Here is a 21086-nt window from a genome sequence, read left to right as displayed (position 1 = left end):
GCCGTGGATTTGAAAATAAAAGAGATAGTTATTTCAATAACTAATCTCAAAGGAACGTCACGAACCACCCACAAAAGAGGCAGCATGATAATACGGGTGAAAATGAAAATCATCCAAAAATAACTGAGAGTGTTTGTTATAGATGTGGCACTCCAGGACATTGGTCAAGAACTTGTCGAGCCCCTGAGCATCTGTGTAAGCTCTATAAAGATTCAATAAAGGGGAAAGAAAAAGAGACCAATTTTACTGAAAACATTGACCATACAAGTGGTTCAATGAATTTAGATGCTGCCTACTTTTTGAATGATTTCGAAGATATTGATTAAATGTACTGGTGGGAAAAGAATGTAACAATGTAATTTTTATATTATAAAACATATTATATTTTGCATGTATTGTTTTATTCTGCAATTAAATTGTAACATATTATAATTTGCATGTATATTTCTTAATTCATTTTATTGCATATTGTTTTTGAAGATCATTATGGAAAATGCTATGATCAAAGATGGAAATAATGCACTGAAAGTTTGCATACCAGATAGTGGTACAACGCACACTATCCTCAGAAATGAAAAATATTTCTTGGAATTAAAACCAACAAAAACAATGGTGAATACAATATCAGGTCCTGTAGACTTGATTGAAGGATGTGGCAAAGCACAATTTTTGTTACCTAATGGTACAAAATTTTTGATAAATAGTGTTTTATATTCACCACGATCACAAAGAAATTTGTTGAGTTTTAATGATATATATTCTCATGGTTATGATACGGAAACAATAACCGAAGGAAATGAGAAATATATGTGTCTTACTACATATAAATCAGGAAAGAAATATGTAGTTGAGAAATTATCAATGCTTCCTACTGGATTGCATTATACACATATAAGTCCAATCGAATCAAATATGGTTATTGGAAATTCTTCAATACTAAAAAATTGGCATGATCGATTGGGACATCCTGGTTCAATAATGATGCGAAGGATTATAGAAAATACAAGTGGTCATCCACTGAAAGACCAGAAGATCTTTCAGAATAATAAGTTTCAGTGTAAGGCATGTTCTCTGGGGAAACTTATTATAAGACCATCACCAGCTAAAATCCAAAAGGAATCACCCATATTTCTTGAACGTATTCAAGGTGATATTTGTGGGCCAATTCATCCACCATGTGGACCATTTCGATACTTTATGGTATTGATCGATGCCTCTAGCAGATGGTCACATGTATGTTTATTGTCCACTCGGAATGTGGCATTTGCAAAATTGATGACTCAAATAATAAAATTGCGGAATCAATTTCCCAAATATACGATCAAGAAAATAAGACTTGATAATGCTGGAGAATTTACTTCCCAGACTTTTAACGACTATTGTATGTCGATGGGAATTACTGTTGAACATCCTGTAGCTCATGTTCATACACAAAATGGATTAGCTGAATCATTGATTAAACGTATGCAGTTGATTGCTAGACCAATGATTATGAGAACGAAACTCCCTATTTCTATATGGGGACATGCAATTTTACATGCTGCTGCATTGATTCGCATCAGGCCAAGTGCATATCATAAACACTCCCCATTGCAGCTTGTATTTGGCAAAGAACCAGATATTTCTCATTTGAGAATTTTTGGATGTATGGTATATGTGCCTATTGCACCACCTCAAAGAACAAAAATGGGACCTCAAAGAAAGAATGGTATTTATATCGGCTATGATAGTCCATCAATCATTAGATATCTTGAGGCTCAGACAGGCGATGTGTTTACAGCACGGTTTGCTGATTGTCATTTTGATGAAAATAACTTCCCAATGTTAGGGGGAGAAAAGAAACACATCGAAAAAGAAATCACATGGTATGTACCATCATTATTACATTTGGATCCTAGAACTAAACAATGTGATAAAGATGTACAGCAAATTGTGCATTTGCAAAGAATAGCAAATCAAATGCCAGATGCATTTGCAGACACAAAAGGGGTAACAAAATCATATATACCTGCTGTAAATGCCCCTGCTCGAGTTGAAATTCCAAAGAAACAAAATGAAGACATTCATGATGTCATAAAACGCCTGAAGCGTGGAAGGCCAATCGGTTCAAAGGATAAAAATCCTCGGAAAAGAAAATACATAGAGAAAAATGATGATCAGAAAATAGAAAATGGTGTTCCAGAAGAAACACACGATGATGAAAATATTTTGTCAGAACCACAAACTGACGAGAATCATGAAATCTCTATCAATTATATTAATACTGGAAAAATATGGAACCGAAAGAATGTACAAGATATTGATGAGATATTTTCGTACAATGTGGCATGTGACATCGTAAATGAAGATAATGAACCAAAATCTTTTGGTGAATGCAAAACTCGAAAGGATTGGTCAAAATGGAAAGATGCCATCCAGGTTGAATTAAATTCGCTAAATAAACGTAGTGTTTTTAGACCTATAGTCCTTACACCTAAAGGTGTTAAACCTGTTGGGTACAAATGGGTTTTTATTCGAAAGAGAAATGAGAAAAATGAAATAGTGAGATATAAAGCTCGACTTGTTGCACAAGGTTTTTCTCAAAGACCTGGAATTGATTATGAAGAAACATATTCTCCTATTATGGATGCAATTACGTTTCGGTATTTGATCAGTTTAGCAGTGTCTGAAAACTTGGACATGCGTCTAATGGATGTTGTTACAGCTTATTTATACGGATCACTTGATAGTGATATATACATGAAAATCTCTGAAGGATTTAAGATGCTAGAAGCACAAAGTTCAGAACCCAGAGAATTTTATTCTGTGAAATTACAAAGATCATTGTATGGGTTAAAGCAATCCGGCCGAATGTGGTATAATCGGCTAAGTGAACACTTGATGAAAAAGGGATATGTAAATGATCCAATATGCCCTTGTGTTTTCATCAAGAAAACAACATCGGGATGCGTGATTATTGCTGTATATGTTGATGATTTAAACATCATTGGAACGAATAAAGAAATTCAAGAAGTGATGTTATACTTGAAGGAAGAATTTAAAATGAAAGACCTTGGAAAAACCAAGTATTGTCTTGGTTTACAAATTGAACAAAAAGAATGTGGAATTTTTGTTCACCAGTCTAATTATACAGAGAAGGTCCTTAAACGTTTCAATATGGATCAATCAAATCCTTTAAGTACTCCAATGGTTGTCAGATCATTGAATATAGAAAAGGATCCATTTCGTCCATGTGAAGATGATGAAGTTGTTCTTGGTCCTGAAGTACCATATCTAAGTGCCATTGGTGCCCTTATGTATCTTGCAAATTGCACTAGACCAGACATATCTTTTGCAGTAAATTTATTGGCAAGATTCAGTTCATGTCCAACGAAGAGGCACTGGAACGGAATTAAACATATATTCCGTTATTTACGAGGAACGACGGATTTGGGACTTTTGTATCCAAAAGATACAAATCAGAGAATAATTGGTTATGCTGATGCTGGATACTTATCTGATCCACATAAGGCACGTTCCCAAACCGGATATGTATTTACTCGTGGAGGCACTGCAATCTCTTGGCGATCACAGAAACAAACACTTGTTACAACTTCATCAAATCATGCCGAGATTATTGCACTACATGAAGCAAGCCGTGAATGTGTCTGGCTTAAATCAATGACTCGGCATATCCAAACTTCTTGCGGATTATCAGTGGACAAGAATCCAATCACACTGTATGAAGATAATGCCGCATGTGTTGCCCAAATGAAAGAAGGATACATCAAAAGTGACAGAACTAAACATATTCCTCCTAAATTCTTTGCATACACTCAAGAGCTGGAGAAGAATAAAGATATTGATATCTGTTACATTCAATCAAGTGAGAACTCATCCGATCTCTTCACAAAGGCACTTCCCACGGCGATATTCAGAAAACACATTTATAATATTGGGATGCGCAATCTACGAAATATGTGAAGAATCATTCATGTTGACATCAGGGGGAGTTTACGTGGCTGCACTCTTTTTTCCTTACTATGGTTTTTGTCCCAATGGGTTTTTCCTAGTAAGGTTTTTAACGAGGCAGTATACAACACGTAATGGAGATAGTCATTCTATCATGATCATCATCACAAGGGGGAGTGTTGAAAATATATATAAATATATATTATTATTTATTGTTGAATGTTGAAGGTTGAAAGTTGAAAATTGAGTTGTAAAATATTGAAAATTAGTGTGTGATGATGTAATTAATGATGTATTAATTTTTGACTAATCTCCAATTGAGATCTATAAATAGGTCTCTCCATTTGTGTAGAAAAACACAATTGTGAAGAGAGAAAAATTTTATAAAGTGTAGAATTTTGAGTTTTTGAGTTTTTACTTTTTACCGTAAATTTTTACTTTTTCACAACAACTATTACATTGATATAGTTGTTCAATCAACTTTTAATTTTTTTTTTAACTTATAGTTTACAAATCAAGATAGTCAATAATTTTATATTTTGTTACGACCATATAGTCTTGAAAATGAATATAATCCACACATTATAATTAGACACCGATTCTTTCTACAAATAGCAAGAATTAATCTGCCTTAAACATCGTTTCTTTACACAGAATAATGGAGAATAAAGCAGCTCATGTTCTTGTTTTCCCCTATCCAGCACAAGGCCACATGCTCCCTCTTCTTGATTTAACTCACCAACTATCCCTCAGAAATCTAAACCTCACCGTTTTAATCACACCAGCAAACCTTCCCATTCTGACGCCACTTCTCTCGGCCAATCCCTCCATCGAGACGCTGATTCTCCCCTTCCCGAACAGCCCCTTGATCCCTCAAGGTGTTGAAAACATCAAAGATCTTGGAAACCAGGGAAACATACCCATGATCAGCGCTCTGAGCAGACTCCAGGAACCCATAATTCAGTGGTTCCACTCTCACTCTGATCCACCGGTGGCGATTCTATCTGACTTCTTTCTTGGATGGACGAACGAACTGGCTCACCAGCTCAAGATTCGGAGAATTGCTTTTTTCTGTTCAGGTGCCATTTTAGCTGCGGCTTCGGATCATCTATGGGAAAATTGTGAAGCTTTGAAAGCTGGGTTTGAGGTGAAATTTCGAGATCTGCCAGGCTCGCCGAGTTTGACTTGGGATGAAGTCCCTTCACTGTTCCGGCGCTACAAAGAATCGCAAGTCAACGATCCCACTTATGAGTTGGTCAAGGAGTCAATAATGGCCAACACCTCGAGTTGGGGTCTTGTATTCAACAGTCTGGTGGACTTGGAAGATGAGTTCTTGGACTATTTGAGTGAGAAAATGAGCCATCCACGGGTTTATACTGTTGGGCCCCTGCATTTATTGGGCAGGCCCAATAACTTGGGTGGCGGCCCGCCAATAGCTAGTGATGTTGTCTTGTCATGGCTTGATGAGTGTGACGATGGGTCTGTTTTGTATGTGTGTTTTGGCAGTCAAAAGTTGCTTGAGAAGGCGCAGATGGAGGCTCTGGCTAGTGGGCTGGAGAGGAGTGGTGTAAAGTTCGTTTGGGCTGTTAAACAGCCCACGGCCCAACAAGTGGCGGATGGGTTTGGGTCTGTTCCTGATGGATTCGAGGATTGGGTAGCGGGTCGAGGCTTCATAATAAAGGGATGGGCTCCGCAGTCCGCGATACTGAGTCACCCGGCTGTGGGCGGATTCTTGAGTCATTGTGGGTGGAACTCGGTGTTAGAGGCCGTTGCATCTGGTGTTATGATATTGGGCTGGCCCATGGAGGCGGATCAATTTTTGAATGATAAGTTGATGGTGGACTATAAAGGGGCTGCGGTCCGAGTGTGTAAGGGTAGCGACACGGTACCTGACCCGGATGAGTTGGCTCGAAAAATTTTCGAGTCGATGCGCGGGGACGTGGTTGAAAGGATTAGGGCAAAGGAATTGAGAGACAAGGCTGTGGAAGCTGTAAAGGCTGGTGGGAGTTCTAACAAAGATTTGGATGGACTTGTCCAACTTGTTGCAAAACTTAAGTTGAAGGATGCTTGATGAGATATCTGCACTAGTTCTGATTAATGCTAGCTAATTAAATAATATAATAATTGTTGTAATGTATGAGTTCATAGTGGTTCATCATTTTAAATATCTTTTTCTAATCGATGTACGTAGGGCCTTAACCTATACACGTCATGATATAATATATAGTTGAATTGTGGACCAATCACTAGGTGATGGTACGTACATGGATAAGAAATATACCATTTGGTCTTGAATGACACTCTTCTCATCTAATGGCTTGGTTAAAGATAACTCCTCCAAATGTCCAAAGCCCAACCAAGTGCAAGTCTCTAAAGAATAATAAATAAGACCATTTTTACGTGCATCATCTGTTTTAACCATCGACCGGACAAGAAGATTATCGATATTGTCGATTCTAAGTTTTTTTTTTAACATTTATATATAATGTATTTCTATAATTATTATTATATTCGGAATCTTTTGTGTCAAAATTAATTTATATTTTATAATATTAATGCTTGAAATTTATATAAGATTACAAAAATTAAAAAATGAAAATTTTGAGTAAATGCACAAAATTATTTTAAAAAAATTAATATTCTTATGAAAATGCTAATTTTTTTTTAAAAAAAATAAGTACATGTAATTGTGAGCAATTATGAATTAGTTATCGAATGAAACTCTTAAAAACTAATATATATAAAAGAAAATTGACGTTTTAAAATATCCAAAAATATTATAAAAATTGAGAGCAATTGTGGAATATGATGAATTTTTTAATGATACATAAAATGTCAAACTGTAACTTTAACACTATGTTTGGATGCCTAAAAATGAAATTTGGAATTTGATTTGAAATTGAAATTGGATTTGGATTTTAAATTCATGATATTCAAATTTTATTTTGGTGTTTGGAAAAAATTTAAAATACATATTGGAATTTACTAGCATAAATTTTAGAAAGGTGATATTTTGTAAAAAAAAATGTTAGGAAAACTTAAATTTGTAACTAAAGTTATAAATTTATTATTAGAAATAATTTTATTATTTTTAAAAACCCCCAAATCGAATGAAATCCTATGAAATCCGATCAATTTTGTAAGGATTTCAGTTAGTTAAATGAAATCTCATGAAATCTCATCAAATACGAATCCCGTTTTAAAATTCCATTTTGTCAAACACGAAAACAATATTTACAAATCCAAATCCCACCAAATCACATCCAAATCCAGTACACTAAACACAGTGTAAGTCTTTAACAAAAAGGCAGAAACTCCTTCTAGATTTTGGTTAAAAATTACAAAAATTGAAGCAGAAATTGATATTCAGAACACATCAAAACACTTCATCCCAAATAAAATTCAAGAAATACTTCCAAAAACTCTCTCAAATACTTGAATATCACCTTATAATGGTTTTAGAAGATAAGAGAGTGTGTACTGCTTGATTGGAAATAAAATAGTGGCGAATTTTAATTTGCCCACTTTATATAAAGGATAGCTTGCCTATAAAACCCCGACTCTCACCTTGAATTTAAAATTTGGTAAATTAAGAGCCATACGTAAAAATGTACTTTGAAATTATAAAATTATCCTTAAAATTTATTTGAAAAATATATTACAAAAATGCATATAGGATATTTTATGTAAAGTCACATGTATAATCAAATGGTAAAGTCATCGCCGTTATTTTAAGACACTTGATAATTGACAAATGAGTGATAGTGATTTAAAAAGTATTACACAGCATAATTTATGTACATTAAATGGTGTCACATTTTTACTTATTTACTTTGCAATCAGGAGAGAACATAAATACTACTGATCATTAATGGCAATTAACAACGTCACTTCAGGAAGAAATTGACTGTAATTTGACACTATAAATTAAGAAACATGCATTAAATTCATGATCTTAAGTTGTCATGCAAAAACAAACTCTCATCTCTTAAAACATGCGAGGCAATTGTACTTTAATTCGCCAAAAATGATGACACTAATACATGTATATATATATTATATAAACAATATAATAAAAATTTACAAAAAAAAAATAAAAATTTCTTTCTAGGGGGAAAAAAACCAAAAATGAAAACGTTAAATCAATTTGAATTATTTTTTTATCTTTACGTGCATGATCGCGACTGGAGTGGTTAGAATCCTTGGAAATTTTCCCTATAGCACCAAAGTAGCTTCATTCCAATAACTTTACATTTGGGGTAGCTGCATTTTGCTACTCAATTTCCCCAAAAGTTTCGATCGAAAAGTGACAACACTAGGCAAGAACCTATTTTCATGCAATAAAATTTAGCAGAAACCGTAGAATTAATTTCAGACATTCAACCTTAAATTTCCACAGGATCATGGAGAAGAAGGCCAGCAGCAAAATTGGAGCTCATGTTCTTGTTTTCCCCTATCCAGCACAAGGCCACATGCTCCCACTTCTTGATTTAACTCACCAATTATCCCTCAGAAATCTAAGCCTCACCGTTTTAATCACACCTGGAAACCTTCCAATTCTGACTCCACTTCTCTCCGCCAATCCCTCCATCCAAACACTCATCCTCCCCTTCCCAAACAGCCCCTTAATCCCTCCAGGCGTCGAAAACATCAAGGAACTTGGGGACCGGGGGAATATACCCATGGCCAGCGCGCTAAGGAAACTCGAAGAACCCATAATCCAGTGGTTCGAGTCTCACAGTGATCCCCCAGTGGCGATTCTTTCTGATTTCTTTCTTGGATGGACGCATCATCTGGCTTGCAAGCTCAACATTGAAAGGGTTGCTTTCTACACTTCTGGGGCCATTTTAGCTTCGATTCTTGATCGTCTTTGGGAGGATCCCGAAGCTCTAAAACCCGGGTTCGAGGTGAAATTTCAAGGTTTACCAGGCTCCCCATGTTTGGCTTGGGAGGAACTTCCTTCACTGTTCCGCATTTATAAGGAATTAGAAGTTCCCGATCCCAGTTTCGGTGAGTTCATCAAGTCAACAACTGTGGATAATACTTCGAGTTGGGCTGTTGTTTTCAACAGTTTAGTGGCCTTGGAAGGGAACTTCTTGGACTATTTGACTGAGAAATTGGGCAACCCAAGGGTTTATAGTGTTGGGCCTCTGCATTTATTGGGTCTACCCAAAAGTGGCCCGATAAGTGGTGGTGGAGGTGGTGTCTTGTCATGGCTTGATGATTGTGAGGATGGGTCTGTTTTGTATGTGTGTTTTGGAAGTCAGAAGTTCCTTAACAAGGCACAGATTGAGGCTTTGGCTAGTGGGCTAGAGAGGAGTGGTGTAAAGTTTGTTTGGGCTGTTAAACAGGTCACGGCCCAACAAGTGGCGGACGGGTTTGGATCGGTTTCGGACGGGTTCCAGGATAGGGTAGCGGGCCGAGGTTTCGTCATTGAGGGATGGGCTCCACAGACGGCGATACTGAGTCACCGGGCCGTGGGTGGGTTCTTGAGTCATTGTGGGTGGAACTCGTTGTTGGAGGCTGTGGCGTCGGGGGTGATGATGTTGTGCTGGCCCATGGAGGCGGATCAATATTTGGATGATTTGTTGATGGTAGATTATAAGAAAGCTGCGGTTCAAGTGTGCAAGGGTAGTGACACGGTGCCCGACCCGGATGAGTTGGCTCGAAAAATTACTGAGTTGATGAGTGGAGAAGTGGTTGAGAGGATTAGAGCAAAGGAGTTGAGAGATAAGGTCATGGAAGCTGTTAAGGTTGGTGGGAGTTCTAACAAAAATTTGGATTTACTTGTCCAAGAATTAGCCAAACTTTAATTCAAGCTAGGGGCACAATGACTCAGATAATTTATATATGTGTGTGTGTTTGATTTATGAGTGCTTATGAATTGTTTATAACTTGACAATAAATTTGTCATTCGTCTACATAAACTGGCTAATTTTTTTGATAATTGTTGAAGTACGATTTGCTGATCGAGCTAGGCTCTAAAACACCAATTTCAAACTCATGTTTTATTTTGGTCATGTTATCTATGTTCCCAAACTTATTTGACATCCCGTGATGTTCAAGGTGTTTACGTTAGCAGATGTAGCTCATGCCCAATGTGGGCTTTTGCTCACACTGGGCCCAACATATATTATATATATATTATATATAAATATGGAGGTTTCATTGTGAAATTTCTTTTATGCCCTCGTTAAGTATTTGTGTGTTCAGCTCATTTCTTTCCGTTTTCTGCCTATCCTAATTCATTTACTTACCGCTTTAAATGTTATGATTTTCCATTTCCTCACCATTCTCTCCTGCTCTTCCTTCGTATTGATTTGTGTCTTTAAGTCCCATTAATTTTATTTGCTCTCATTTGTTCATCATAGACTCTCCACATACCTCAATCATTGTATTTAAATGTGCCTTTGTTTCATAGTATCTGTAAATTGCTTTATGATTTTTTCCCACTCGTCGATATGTCTCGTATTTTTTTCCTTCGCACTTGTAGTTGCGTGCCGGTTTGTTACATGCATGTTGTTATCGTGTGCAGGTCTAGAGATGCGTATCAATTTTGCTATTTCCTCCAGCAATTCACCTTCAATGGAACGATCCATACTTCTGTGCGTACGAGAACCAATGGGCTCGGGAATCGTTATTGTGTTGTGAAGCTGAAGATTCAGTACTCTTAGTGTGTCTGCACATCGACTTAATCCACATAATGTGGCTTGGTTTTTTATTTTATGGAGGTTTCATTGTGAAATTTCTTTTATGCCCTCATTAAGTATTTGTGTGTTCAGCTCATTTCTTTCCATCTTTTGTCTATCCTAATTCATTTACTTACCGCTTTAATTGTTATGATTTTCCATTTCCTCACCATTCTCTCCTGCGCTTCCTTCGTATTGATTTGTGTCTTTAAGTCCCATTAATTTTATTTGCTCTCATTTGCTCATCATAGACTCTCCACATACCTCAACCATTGTATTTAAATGTGCATCTGTTTCATAGTATCTGTAAATTGCTTTATGATTTTTTCCCACTCGTCGATATGTCTCGTATTTTTTTTCCTTCGCACTTGTAGTTGCGTGCCGGTTTGTTACATGCATGTTATTATCGTGTGCAGGTCTAGAGATGCGTATCAAATTTGCTATTTCCTCCAGCAATTCACCTTCAATGGAACGATCCATACTTCTGTGCGTACGAGAACCAATGGGCTCGGGAATCTTTATTGTGTTGTGAAGCTGAAGATTCAGTACTCTTAGTGTGTCTGCACATCGACTTAGTCCACATAATGTGGCTTGATTTTTTATTTTGTCTATGCAAGCATGTTGTTCCCCGTCAATATAATGTAAATCTTTTTATGCCTTTGTTTTTTGCTTTGCCTATGGCATCATGCTGTCACCTGTGTTGTTAATTAAGGTTTTGAATGAACAATATATTTCTTTCCATTTCATTGTGGTTCGAATGCTTACGTTGGTTATTTCTTATGCCGATCTATTTGAGTTAGAGTCCGTAAAAAATATACTTGTATTTTTAAGCACGGAACTTGATTTTAGGATACGTTTGAACATCGGTGCAAATTTTTAAATTTAAACACGATAAAAAACAGTTGGAGAATCTGGCCCGAATTGAGAAACGAATTAAATTGAGTGACGTTTGTGTTGTGAAAATTTATATTGGAATAAACTTACCATAACTAATTTAACACTAATCCGCAGCCTTGAACGTTTTTAAAGTAGCAAAATATGAATTTATCACGTCTAAAAAATATAAAAACACCTTATAAAACACACACCAAGGGAGGAACTTAAAATGGAGACCTTAATCATTGACTTTGATTTATGGCACATATTATTTCAAACCGATTGATACCCGAGACATCTGTTGACCTAGTTAGGCCGTGGTGTTTACCCTTATGCGTTCTTATTTGTATATGGTTACATCAGTATTTATGTTTTTTATTAATAATAATTAATTTATTTTCCCTTTTTATGGAGTTTTTAGTAGTATTTTGAAGGAAAAAAAATAAGTATTAAAATTAATTTTGCGTGGTCATATGTCATTACATATGTATATGCATGATTTGTATTATTATATGTGGATTTGTTTTGATTGGTAGAAGGTGGTGAGTTTACATTTATTCTCCTCTTCATCATGTTTAAATGTAAATATCAGAATTGATATATTAATTATTCATCATGAGTAATTGCTACTTAGTGGGTGGTCAGTTGGGTTTCCTTGCTTGCATATTCTCCTTTTGTTGCATCCTCACCCAAGACATTAAGTAATAACTCTAGCTTATGCAATTATCTATCCTTCGGTACGTGAACACTGCTGAAAAGTTGGGATTCAGCTGTTGCTTGTGACTCTGTTGTCATTGTGTTTCACTTGTCGATGTATAGTATTTTTTTTCATCAATAACACTTTGTCATGCCTGGTCGACGTCCGTCTACAATTTCATCGTTAGCTGCGAGGTATTAATTGTTTCTTCTATGCTTCATCCAGTTCCATTTTCTACCGTTGTCTTCGATTATATGGTATTATGGGAATGTGTTTATGCATGCAGCAATTCTGCTACAGCTGGATCTGGTGCTGCACATCGTGATCGTCCCGTCTCTCTCTCAGTTGGTGAGTTACCTTCTACCTTTGCCCTTATCTGCATCTTGTTTTTCTTTTTGCGAGTCCTTTAGTTTATTAATTTAAAATATGTTCCAGTTAGAAGTTAAATACAAATTCAACCAAGCGCAACTAAAAAAAAACTTGTATTCAAAATTTATTCTAGGGGAAATGGTTTAACGTATTAGTATTTTTTTTAAAAAAAATTGAACATATTTATACTATCATCGTTATGATGTTACTTTTTATCAGTTAGGCAATATATTTGTGAAATACTTACATGGACTAAAATTTATCTAAATAACATTCACTGATTTTTCTATGCATTAAAAAAAATTTGTATGTAACCTCTCATTGAACATATTGTCGTGTGTCAGGTGTTGTTCCTAATGCATTGTTGCGGGTCGCTTGCTTACGTGTTTGTGAGTAATTCTTTCCTCTTATGTTTTCTTAAATTAATCTTAGCTTGCTGCTTTCGTTTCTGATGCTCATTTGTTCAATGCAATCATCTTGTTCTATTTCAGTCACTGAAGCGCAATTAGAATATGTTAATACACTCTATCCAGTTTCACCATGTGAATTCTGCGCAGTATTGAAATTTCCATATGAACCCCCTACGTTTTGCTGTGATCGGGGAAAAATTTGTCTTGCACCACCTACTGCACCAATGGTTTTGATTAATCTTTTTGCTGACCCCGCTTCTCCAATGGCTATTGCATTCCGTCGCAAGATACGTTTGTATAATAGTATATTTTCATTTACATCTTTTGGCATATGGATAGACAAAAGTCTAGCTTCGCTTAATCGTGGGGTGTACACTGTAACGCCCCACTGTATCAAGACGGGTCTTTTCAGCGTGCTTATGTCCTCACTCACACGGACCCTGAAAAACTTCCCAGGGGGTCACCCATCCTATAATTGCCCCAAGTCAAGCACGCTTAACTTTGGAGTTCTTATGTGATGAGCTTCTGAAAAGAAGATGCACCTTCTTGATATGAGCAGTACATATGAAATCTTTTAAACCCTCCTCAACTATGTAGTCCCATACCTACACAGTCTCAGAATCCCCTCTCATTCCGGCACGGGATCGGTTCATTCATGTCTCCCTCCACCTAGAAGCCTACCAGGAGCCGCTCATTGTCCGTGCAACCTCTTGGCACCGGCGATCACTCCCTGCCTCCTCAGCCCCGGGCGTCACATGCCCACCAGCTTCCGCTTGGTTCGTCCCCGAACCATACCGTACTAAGAGAGGTCGGCTTTGATACCATTTGTAACGCCCCACTGTATCAAGACGGGTCTTTTCAGCGTGCTTATGTCCTCACTCACACGGACCCTGGAAAATTTCCCAGGGGGTCACCCATCCTATAATTGCCCCAAGTCAAGCACGCTTAACTTTGGAGTTCTTATGTGATGAGCTTCTGAAAAGAAGATGCACCTTCTTGATATGAGCAGTACATATGAAATCTTTTAAACCCTCCTCAACTATGTAGTCCCATACCTACACAGTCTCAGAATCCCCTCTCATTCCGGCACGGGATCGGTTCATTCATGTCTCCCTCCACCTAGAAGCCTACCAGGAGCCGCTCATTGTCCGTGCAACCTCTTGGCACCGGCGATCACTCCCTGCCTCCTCAGCCCCGGGCGTCACATACACGTTCCGCGCTTCTGGGCAAGTTTTTCATTCATTGCCTCCACTGGTTCCCGAAGAGGGGAAACCAAAATATTTTCAGCTCTATTTTTGGGATAATGATAATGAGTTGCGCAATAGAATGTCTGTAGTGAATACCGAAGTTATTGATGAAGCCACTATGATATTATTGATGGATATCATGAAACATAATCCTTATGCGGAACTCCTTCGGAGAATAAATGATTGCACATCTATCCGAGATGTTCGGTTGCATATAAGAAAGAACGTTCTTGTTGATCAACGGTGTTATAATTCCCCTTCAGCTGATCAAGTTGCAGCGATCTGGGTTGAGGGCAACGATAACTCTAATATCCCTTACGATAGAGATATAATTGTTCGAGGAAATCATGGTGATACCCATCAAATCAAACACTATTTTGGTTGTTATGATCCACTACAATATCCTCTTTTTTTTCCTTATGGTGATTGTGGTTGGCAACAACACATTTTGAAATTTTTAGGAGATTCACGCAGTTCGTTTATTGCCCGAAATGTTCTGTTATCTCAAGGTGTTTCTACTTTCGATCAGATTGTTGCAAGCGAAAGTCATGGTAACATTTTATTTTATCTAACTTGTCTGCTTTTGTCAATATAGCAGTGTCCTGCATGCAAAATGTTTGATCTTGTTTGTGTTTTTCTTTCAATTTTGTTCCAGTCGTTCGGGGAAAAAATGATAGGATGGTGTCGTGCCGGGAATATTATTGTTATAGACTCCAGATACGAGAAAATGCACCTTCACTATTGTTGTATGGTGGCCGGTTATTGCAGCAGTATGTTGTTGACATGTATATTAAGCTAGAAACTACTAGACTTGATTACTACAGACGAAATCAAGCAGAGATCAGATCAGAATTATATCAAGGCATTGTTGATAGTGTAGTCGGTGGAGAAACACGTGGTGGAGAAGTTGGCCATCGTGTGGTTCTGCCTTCATCTTTTATCGGAGGGCCGAGGGACATGCGTCGGAGGTATCTTGATGCAATGGCATTGGTTAGAAATTTTGGGAAACCAGATCTATTCATTACAATGACTTGCAACCCCGAATGGCCTGAGATCAAGAATCATTTGTTTCCTGGTCAAACCTCGCATGACAGGCCTGATTTAGTTTCACGTGTATTTCGTGCAAAGTTGGTTGATCTGAAAAATCAGATTATCAAGGAAAATTTTTTTGGCTCTGTCATAGCATATGTTTATGTAATTGAGTTCCAGAAAAGAGGTCTACCACACTGTCATTTTCTTCTCATACTGGACTCCGAGTTTAAGATTGCTTCAGCGGATGTATACGATAGATATGTTTCTGCAGAACTCCCTGATAAGGTTTTATTCCCACATCTGTTTAACTTGGTTTCACGCCATATGATGCATGGGCCCTGTGGTCGTTTGAATAGAAGCTGCCCTTGCATGGTTAATGGCCGATGCAAACATCACTACCCTCGCCCCCACTCGGCTCATACAATACAAGGGCATGACTGTCATATCGATGTTGAGAAGAGAAAATGGCTTTTTCGTAGAGGTTCGGGGTTGTCCATTGAACTCCCAGTGGGTTGTCCCTTATAACCCTTACTTGTTATATCGTTATGACTGTCATATCAATGTTGAGGTTTGCTCCGGACTGAAAGCAGTGAAATACCTGTACAAATACATCTATAAAGGGCATGACAAGATATCGATCCATGTTTCTCCTTCTGGCTCAAGCACGTTTGTCGACGAAATAAAGTCCTTTCAAGATGCTTGCTGGGTTTCTGCTCCCGAGGCAATGTGGAGGATTTTTGAATTCAATTTGAATGATATTTCTCCTCCAGTTATTAATTTACCTTTGCATCTACCCAACCAACAATGTATTACATTCTGGAAACATCAAAACTTGAGGACTGTATTGGATTCGGAACATGTGGAGAAAACAATGCTAACATAATATTTTTTAACATGTTGTCAAAACATTGAAGCAAGACAGTTTTTGTATTCTGAATTTCCTCGCTATTTTGTGTGGGATAGTAGGAATCGAGCATGGAATAAAAGAAAGCAAGGGAAATCCATTGGCCGGGTGAATGCTGCTAATCCAATTGAAGGTGAAAGGTACTACTTACGTCTTTTGTTACTTCACGTTCGAGGCCCTACTTCTTATGACAATTTATTGACTGTTGGTGCAAGCCTTTGTTCTACGTTCAAAGAATCAGCACAGCTTAGAGGGCTACTGGAGTGTGATAAAAGTAGTTTCCAATATCTTAATGAAGCCATTGATTTTCAAATGCCTTATGCTTTGCGGAGACTATTTGCGACAATACTTGTGCACTGTCAGCCGACTGATGTGCGTACCTTATGGGACACTTTTCACCAATCTTTGTCTGAGGATTTTCAAAACAGTGGGCTGGAAAATGACGTGGAGATAATGTATGAGACACTCCGATGTGTGAGTAATTTTTTGGAAAGCATGGGTAGAAACGCAAGCATGTATGATCTTCCAAAACTGCCGCCGATGCTATCAAGAGGACATTTTTTGGTCGAGTCCAGAGAAGTAATGGATGAAAAGTCTGTCCCAATACCTTCAAGTGATCTGCTTGCTCACCAGAATCTCAATCATGCTCAAGCGAAAGCTTATGAAATGATCATGAAGTGTGTTGATGGGAACTCTGGTGGGCTGTTCTTTGTTAATGGGCTTGGAGGAACTGGCAAAACATACTTGTATCGAGCTATTCTCACAACTGTTCGATTGCGCGAAATGATTGCTCTTGCCAATGCTACGCCTGGCGTCGCAGCTTCTATTCTACCGGGCGGTCGGACAGCGCACTCCCGCTTCAAGATCCCAATTGAGCTGCATGCAAATAGTTACTGCACAATATCGAAGCAGAGTGGTCTTGCTGATCTGCTACGTTTAACAAGACTTATTGTTTGGGACGAAGCTCCGATGTGTAGACGATATGCAATAGAAGCTGTTGACCATACTTTGCAAGACATTGTTGGCAATAAAGAACCGTTTGGTGGACAGGTTGTATTATTAGGAGGGGATTTTATGCAAGTTCTTCCTGTTACTCCTAGAGCAACAATTGACGAAACTATTGATGGAAGCCTTATTCGGTCACATTTGTTTCCGTGTATGAAAATCATTCTTCTTCACGAAAACATGTGCGCTAAAAATGATCGTGTTTTTTGTGATTTCTTGCTAAGAGTGGGTACAGGAGAGGAGCCTGAGGATGACAATGGAAATATCAAACTCCCATCACAGATCTTAACAAAAGTATCCCAAGAAAGCATTGAAGTATCAAAAAATAAAATGATAGATAGTGTTTACAAATGGTTATATGATAATTATCTTTCATCAACATACATGACTGATCGAGCTATTCTATCGACAAAAAATACATATGTCGATACGTTGAATGAAAAAATTATATCATTGTTCCCTGGAGAAGCCATTCAATTCCTTAGCTTTGATGAAGCAATCGATGACACACATAATTCGTATCCAGAAGAGTTCTTGAATGGTTTAACACTCAATGGTTTACCTCCTCACTGGCTCGTACTTAAAAAACATTGTCCTATCATGTTGCTTAGGAATTTAGATCCCTCTGATGGTATGTGCAATGGTACTAGAATGGTTTGCCGAGAATTTCGTAATAATGTTATCTATGCAGAAATCTCGGTTGGACAACCTGCTGGGAAAATGGTCTTGATACCTCAAATACCTCTCTCTCCATCTGAAAACGAGGGTTATCCATTCCAATTCAAGAGGAAACAATTTCCTATACGCTTGTGTTTTGCTATGACAATCAACAAATCGCAAGGTCAAACAATTCCAGTTGTTGGGGTGTACTTACCAGAGCCAGTCTTCTCACATGGACAACTTTATGCTGCTCTGTCTAGAGGAATATCAATAAAGAATACCCATGTCTTTATAAAACCAGATATGTCCAATGGTAATGATGAATCCGAAACAAGAAATGTTGTTCACAAACATCTGCTTCATAGCATTTTTAATTATAGTCGCCATTGAGATCTTTTTATCTGCACTTGACATTTGGTAAATTTTTGTTCATGAGTTTCTTTTCTTTATCTATTTTTTAAAGCTTTGTTTGCTTGTGAAAATTGTTATATGATCAACTCTGACTCTGTTCTCCTGTGCTGTCAAAGATGCATTTTACCGAATTGTACTTACTTTAACCAGAGGAAATTTGCATAGGTATTAGCTGCTGATTACAAGACTTACTGTTTGACAAGGTTGGTCATGACTCTGCTTTATATGGTCATCTTTTATTTCTTAGGAAAATGCTTGTTGCCTAACTCTGCTATCTGCTCTTACAGAAGTTTGTGGCTCTATCAGCTCATGATGGATACTACATGTGGTTCTAAAACAAACAAGGTGGTTGTCTATTTAAACTCTCACCGTCCTTATAGTTGATGTGATAACAAAAAAGAATTGGAGAGAATCATGTGTTGTGATCAGTTACAACTAAAGTTAAATTTATTGGCCTTTTTAGCTGTTAGTTATGGTTTCTACTGATTTCCTTTGGCACTCTTTATCATACATGTCCATTGTCCATGGTTTTCTTTATTTTGATACTCTATCTTAAAATTGTACTATAAGCTCCACTAAGCCACCATTCATAAAAATTATTCAATATGCTTCAACATGTTTTTCTTTTTTCCTGGTGTCTACTCGTGCTTGTGACTTCTATCCTGCTATATTACCCAGTCTCTTAACAACAGGAATAGTTTATTACTTGCCCAAAGTATATAGCCTCATAGTTCTGGCTATCATATGTTCATATAGGAATTTTGCTGAATCTTACCAATCTTCAAATTTTAAATGACAATGTAAATGATCTGCAGGTATTTGCCTATTACAAATCTTTACCAATGCTCATTACCTCCCACAAATTTGGTTCCATTGATTCCATAACTGGTAAGAAGACTGAAGATACAAATGGACAGTTCGTTTTGAAAGTTTGTTGGAGAGGCAAATCAAATATGGTGGTTACTGCCAATTCATCTAGGTGTATCAAACTCTTGCAAATGGTTTAAAAACTATGTTTGTCGTACATAAAAGTTACTTCTATGTGAAGTATCTATTAATCATATCAGAAGCTCGTTATTTTATTTGTTCACGCATTGCTGCTCTGACAAAAAAATAATGGGAATGGACTTTCAGCTTTTGAAGAAATCATGGATTTGGTATGAATCTTGTTTATAAAATTAGAATGTCCAACACTTGAAAAATATGGGACAAATATGATTTTCAAATATTGAATTGCACATCTTTTTGAACATTGTGCATGTCAATTATCTCTACATTTCTCAACTCAAACTTAACTTTTGCATTCATTTAACCAAAACTAATATATAGTTCCACAATCTTAAAGAAAGAGATTACCAAAAGATACAGAAACTTTGATTGCTTTAACAAATAAAAAAATGGAAAATAGCTTCCAAAAGGATCAGCATCAAGCAACCACTTTATTCACCCTGAAGGAATCCATAATGGAGCGAAGATCATTCTCCTCTTCCATGAATACCTTTTTTGGTGTCTGTAATCGTAATTCATATAATTGATTATTCTCAACTCCAGGAACCAAAAGGTATCTCCAATCCCATTCCATACGAACAACCATGTCCTGTGTCGTGTCTACCAATTCATTCTTGCTCGCGAATGACTTAATGTTTCCCTGTTATACATAGAGATTTACACAGTTCAATGGATCCACAGTCTTCATAGCAGTTAAGCAAAAAATGAAAATCATATGATCACAAGTTCTTAAGTAACAACCATAAAAAAATATGTATGAGACAAAATAAGATCGAATAACATTTTGTCATCTATGATATATTACTTTGTTTTTTTTTCTTTCTAATAATTCACGAATACACTAGAGACAGGAGGTATGTCATAATTCATTGGGAAAAATATTATTCCAGCTTCTTCCAGGTTGTATAATTTTCTTACAATAGTAGAATGACCAAGCTACAGATTGCTTTACCAAGGCATGGGACAGGATATACCTTCTGGCCTAGATCTTGCATCTCTTATTTCATTGTAATATCCTAAACATTTTTACCAACGGCAACTATCTACATCATAAAGCCTGGCTGGAATTAATCCATCTAAGAGTGATTGCAACTCACTTCGATCTAATGTGATGAAGTTCTTGTAGCAATTGCTCTCCTTATTCACAGCAAATTTTTCACTTTCTTTTAATTTGTGTCCGCTGCTAATGTCCCTCGCCCTACAACAAATCTTATAATTTGCAATGTTAATCAATACCGATTATTTCAAAATCATATCACTAAACGCCAACTCAAATGAAATAAGATAAAAACAGAAGCATTAGACAGGGGAAGAAATCGTTAAATCGACAAGAAAAAACATCATAAGAGAAGATAAAAGAAATCTACTGATGAACCCAGTTTTGATGAGACTAGCTCACCTCATTTACCATGCAAGACACGAAAGGTGAAGAAGACGAATTTATCGCTAATCTACGAGAGTGTGGAGTGTTCAGCTTCGGAGAGTACGAAATCGCAAGAAGAGTGGCCATTTTTCGAGTGAAGGGAATAAAAAAGTATTGGGTGAAGAATATGATGTGCATAGATAGAAGCATAAATAAATAAAATGCGGCTTCAAGGAAGATAAATATAAGACAAAAACTTTTATAACATTGTCTAAAAGTTCAATTACGTGAAACGAGACTCCTATTTAGATCACTCAAATAAAATATTCAAATGATATATATTTTTTGTTTGTTACTTTGACTACCAAAAGTGTAAACAAATAATTTTTACATTATTAATATTTAAATACATTTCCATTGATCGAAACAATCTATATCTGATAATAGATCACGTAACAAATATT

General features: G+C 36.9%; 2 protein-coding genes across 2 annotated transcripts; both read left to right on the top strand.

Annotated features, from left to right (window-relative positions):
• Positions 1 to 4484: 4484 nt before the first annotated feature.
• LOC140872614 (uncharacterized) lies at positions 4485 to 9784 on the top strand. Its single transcript, XM_073275504.1, has 2 exons — positions 4485 to 6016; positions 8271 to 9784. Exons 1-2 carry the CDS (start codon positions 4610 to 4612, stop codon positions 9762 to 9764), a joined length of 2901 nt encoding a protein of 966 aa, XP_073131605.1. The 5' UTR covers positions 4485 to 4609; the 3' UTR covers positions 9765 to 9784.
• Positions 9785 to 12363: 2579 nt separating this feature from the next.
• On the top strand, positions 12364 to 19258 carry LOC140872613 (uncharacterized). The gene is made up of 10 exons (XM_073275502.1): positions 12364 to 12407; positions 12500 to 12561; positions 12927 to 12971; positions 13074 to 13283; positions 14503 to 14589; positions 14701 to 14790; positions 14895 to 15759; positions 16238 to 18153; positions 18499 to 18596; positions 19067 to 19258. The coding sequence occupies exons 1-10, from the start codon at positions 12364 to 12366 to the stop codon at positions 19256 to 19258; spliced, it is 3609 nt and encodes a 1202-aa protein (XP_073131603.1).
• The last annotated feature ends 1828 nt before the right edge of the window (positions 19259 to 21086 follow it).

This window comes from Henckelia pumila, unplaced genomic scaffold (assembly GCF_033568475.1).
Source record: "Henckelia pumila isolate YLH828 unplaced genomic scaffold, ASM3356847v2 CTG_466, whole genome shotgun sequence".
Lineage (NCBI taxonomy): Eukaryota > Viridiplantae > Streptophyta > Magnoliopsida > Lamiales > Gesneriaceae > Henckelia > Henckelia pumila.
The sequence above is the reverse complement of the archived record's forward strand: the minus strand, read 5'-3'. Positions and strand labels throughout refer to the sequence as shown.

Coding starts and splice junctions, on each gene's coding strand:
- LOC140872614 (XM_073275504.1), top strand. CDS start 4,610: ATGGAGAATAAAGCAGCTCATGTTCTTGTTTTCCCCTATCCAGCACAA. Junction 6,017..8,270: donor CAAAACTTAAGTTGAAGGAT/GCTTGATGAGAT, acceptor TGACAACACTAG/GCAAGAACCTATTTTCATGC.
- LOC140872613 (XM_073275502.1), top strand. CDS start 12,364: ATGCCTGGTCGACGTCCGTCTACAATTTCATCGTTAGCTGCGAG. Junction 12,562..12,926: donor TCCCGTCTCTCTCTCAGTTG/GTGAGTTACCTT, acceptor GTCGTGTGTCAG/GTGTTGTTCCTAATGCATTG. Junction 14,791..14,894: donor TGTTGCAAGCGAAAGTCATG/GTAACATTTTAT, acceptor ATTTTGTTCCAG/TCGTTCGGGGAAAAAATGAT.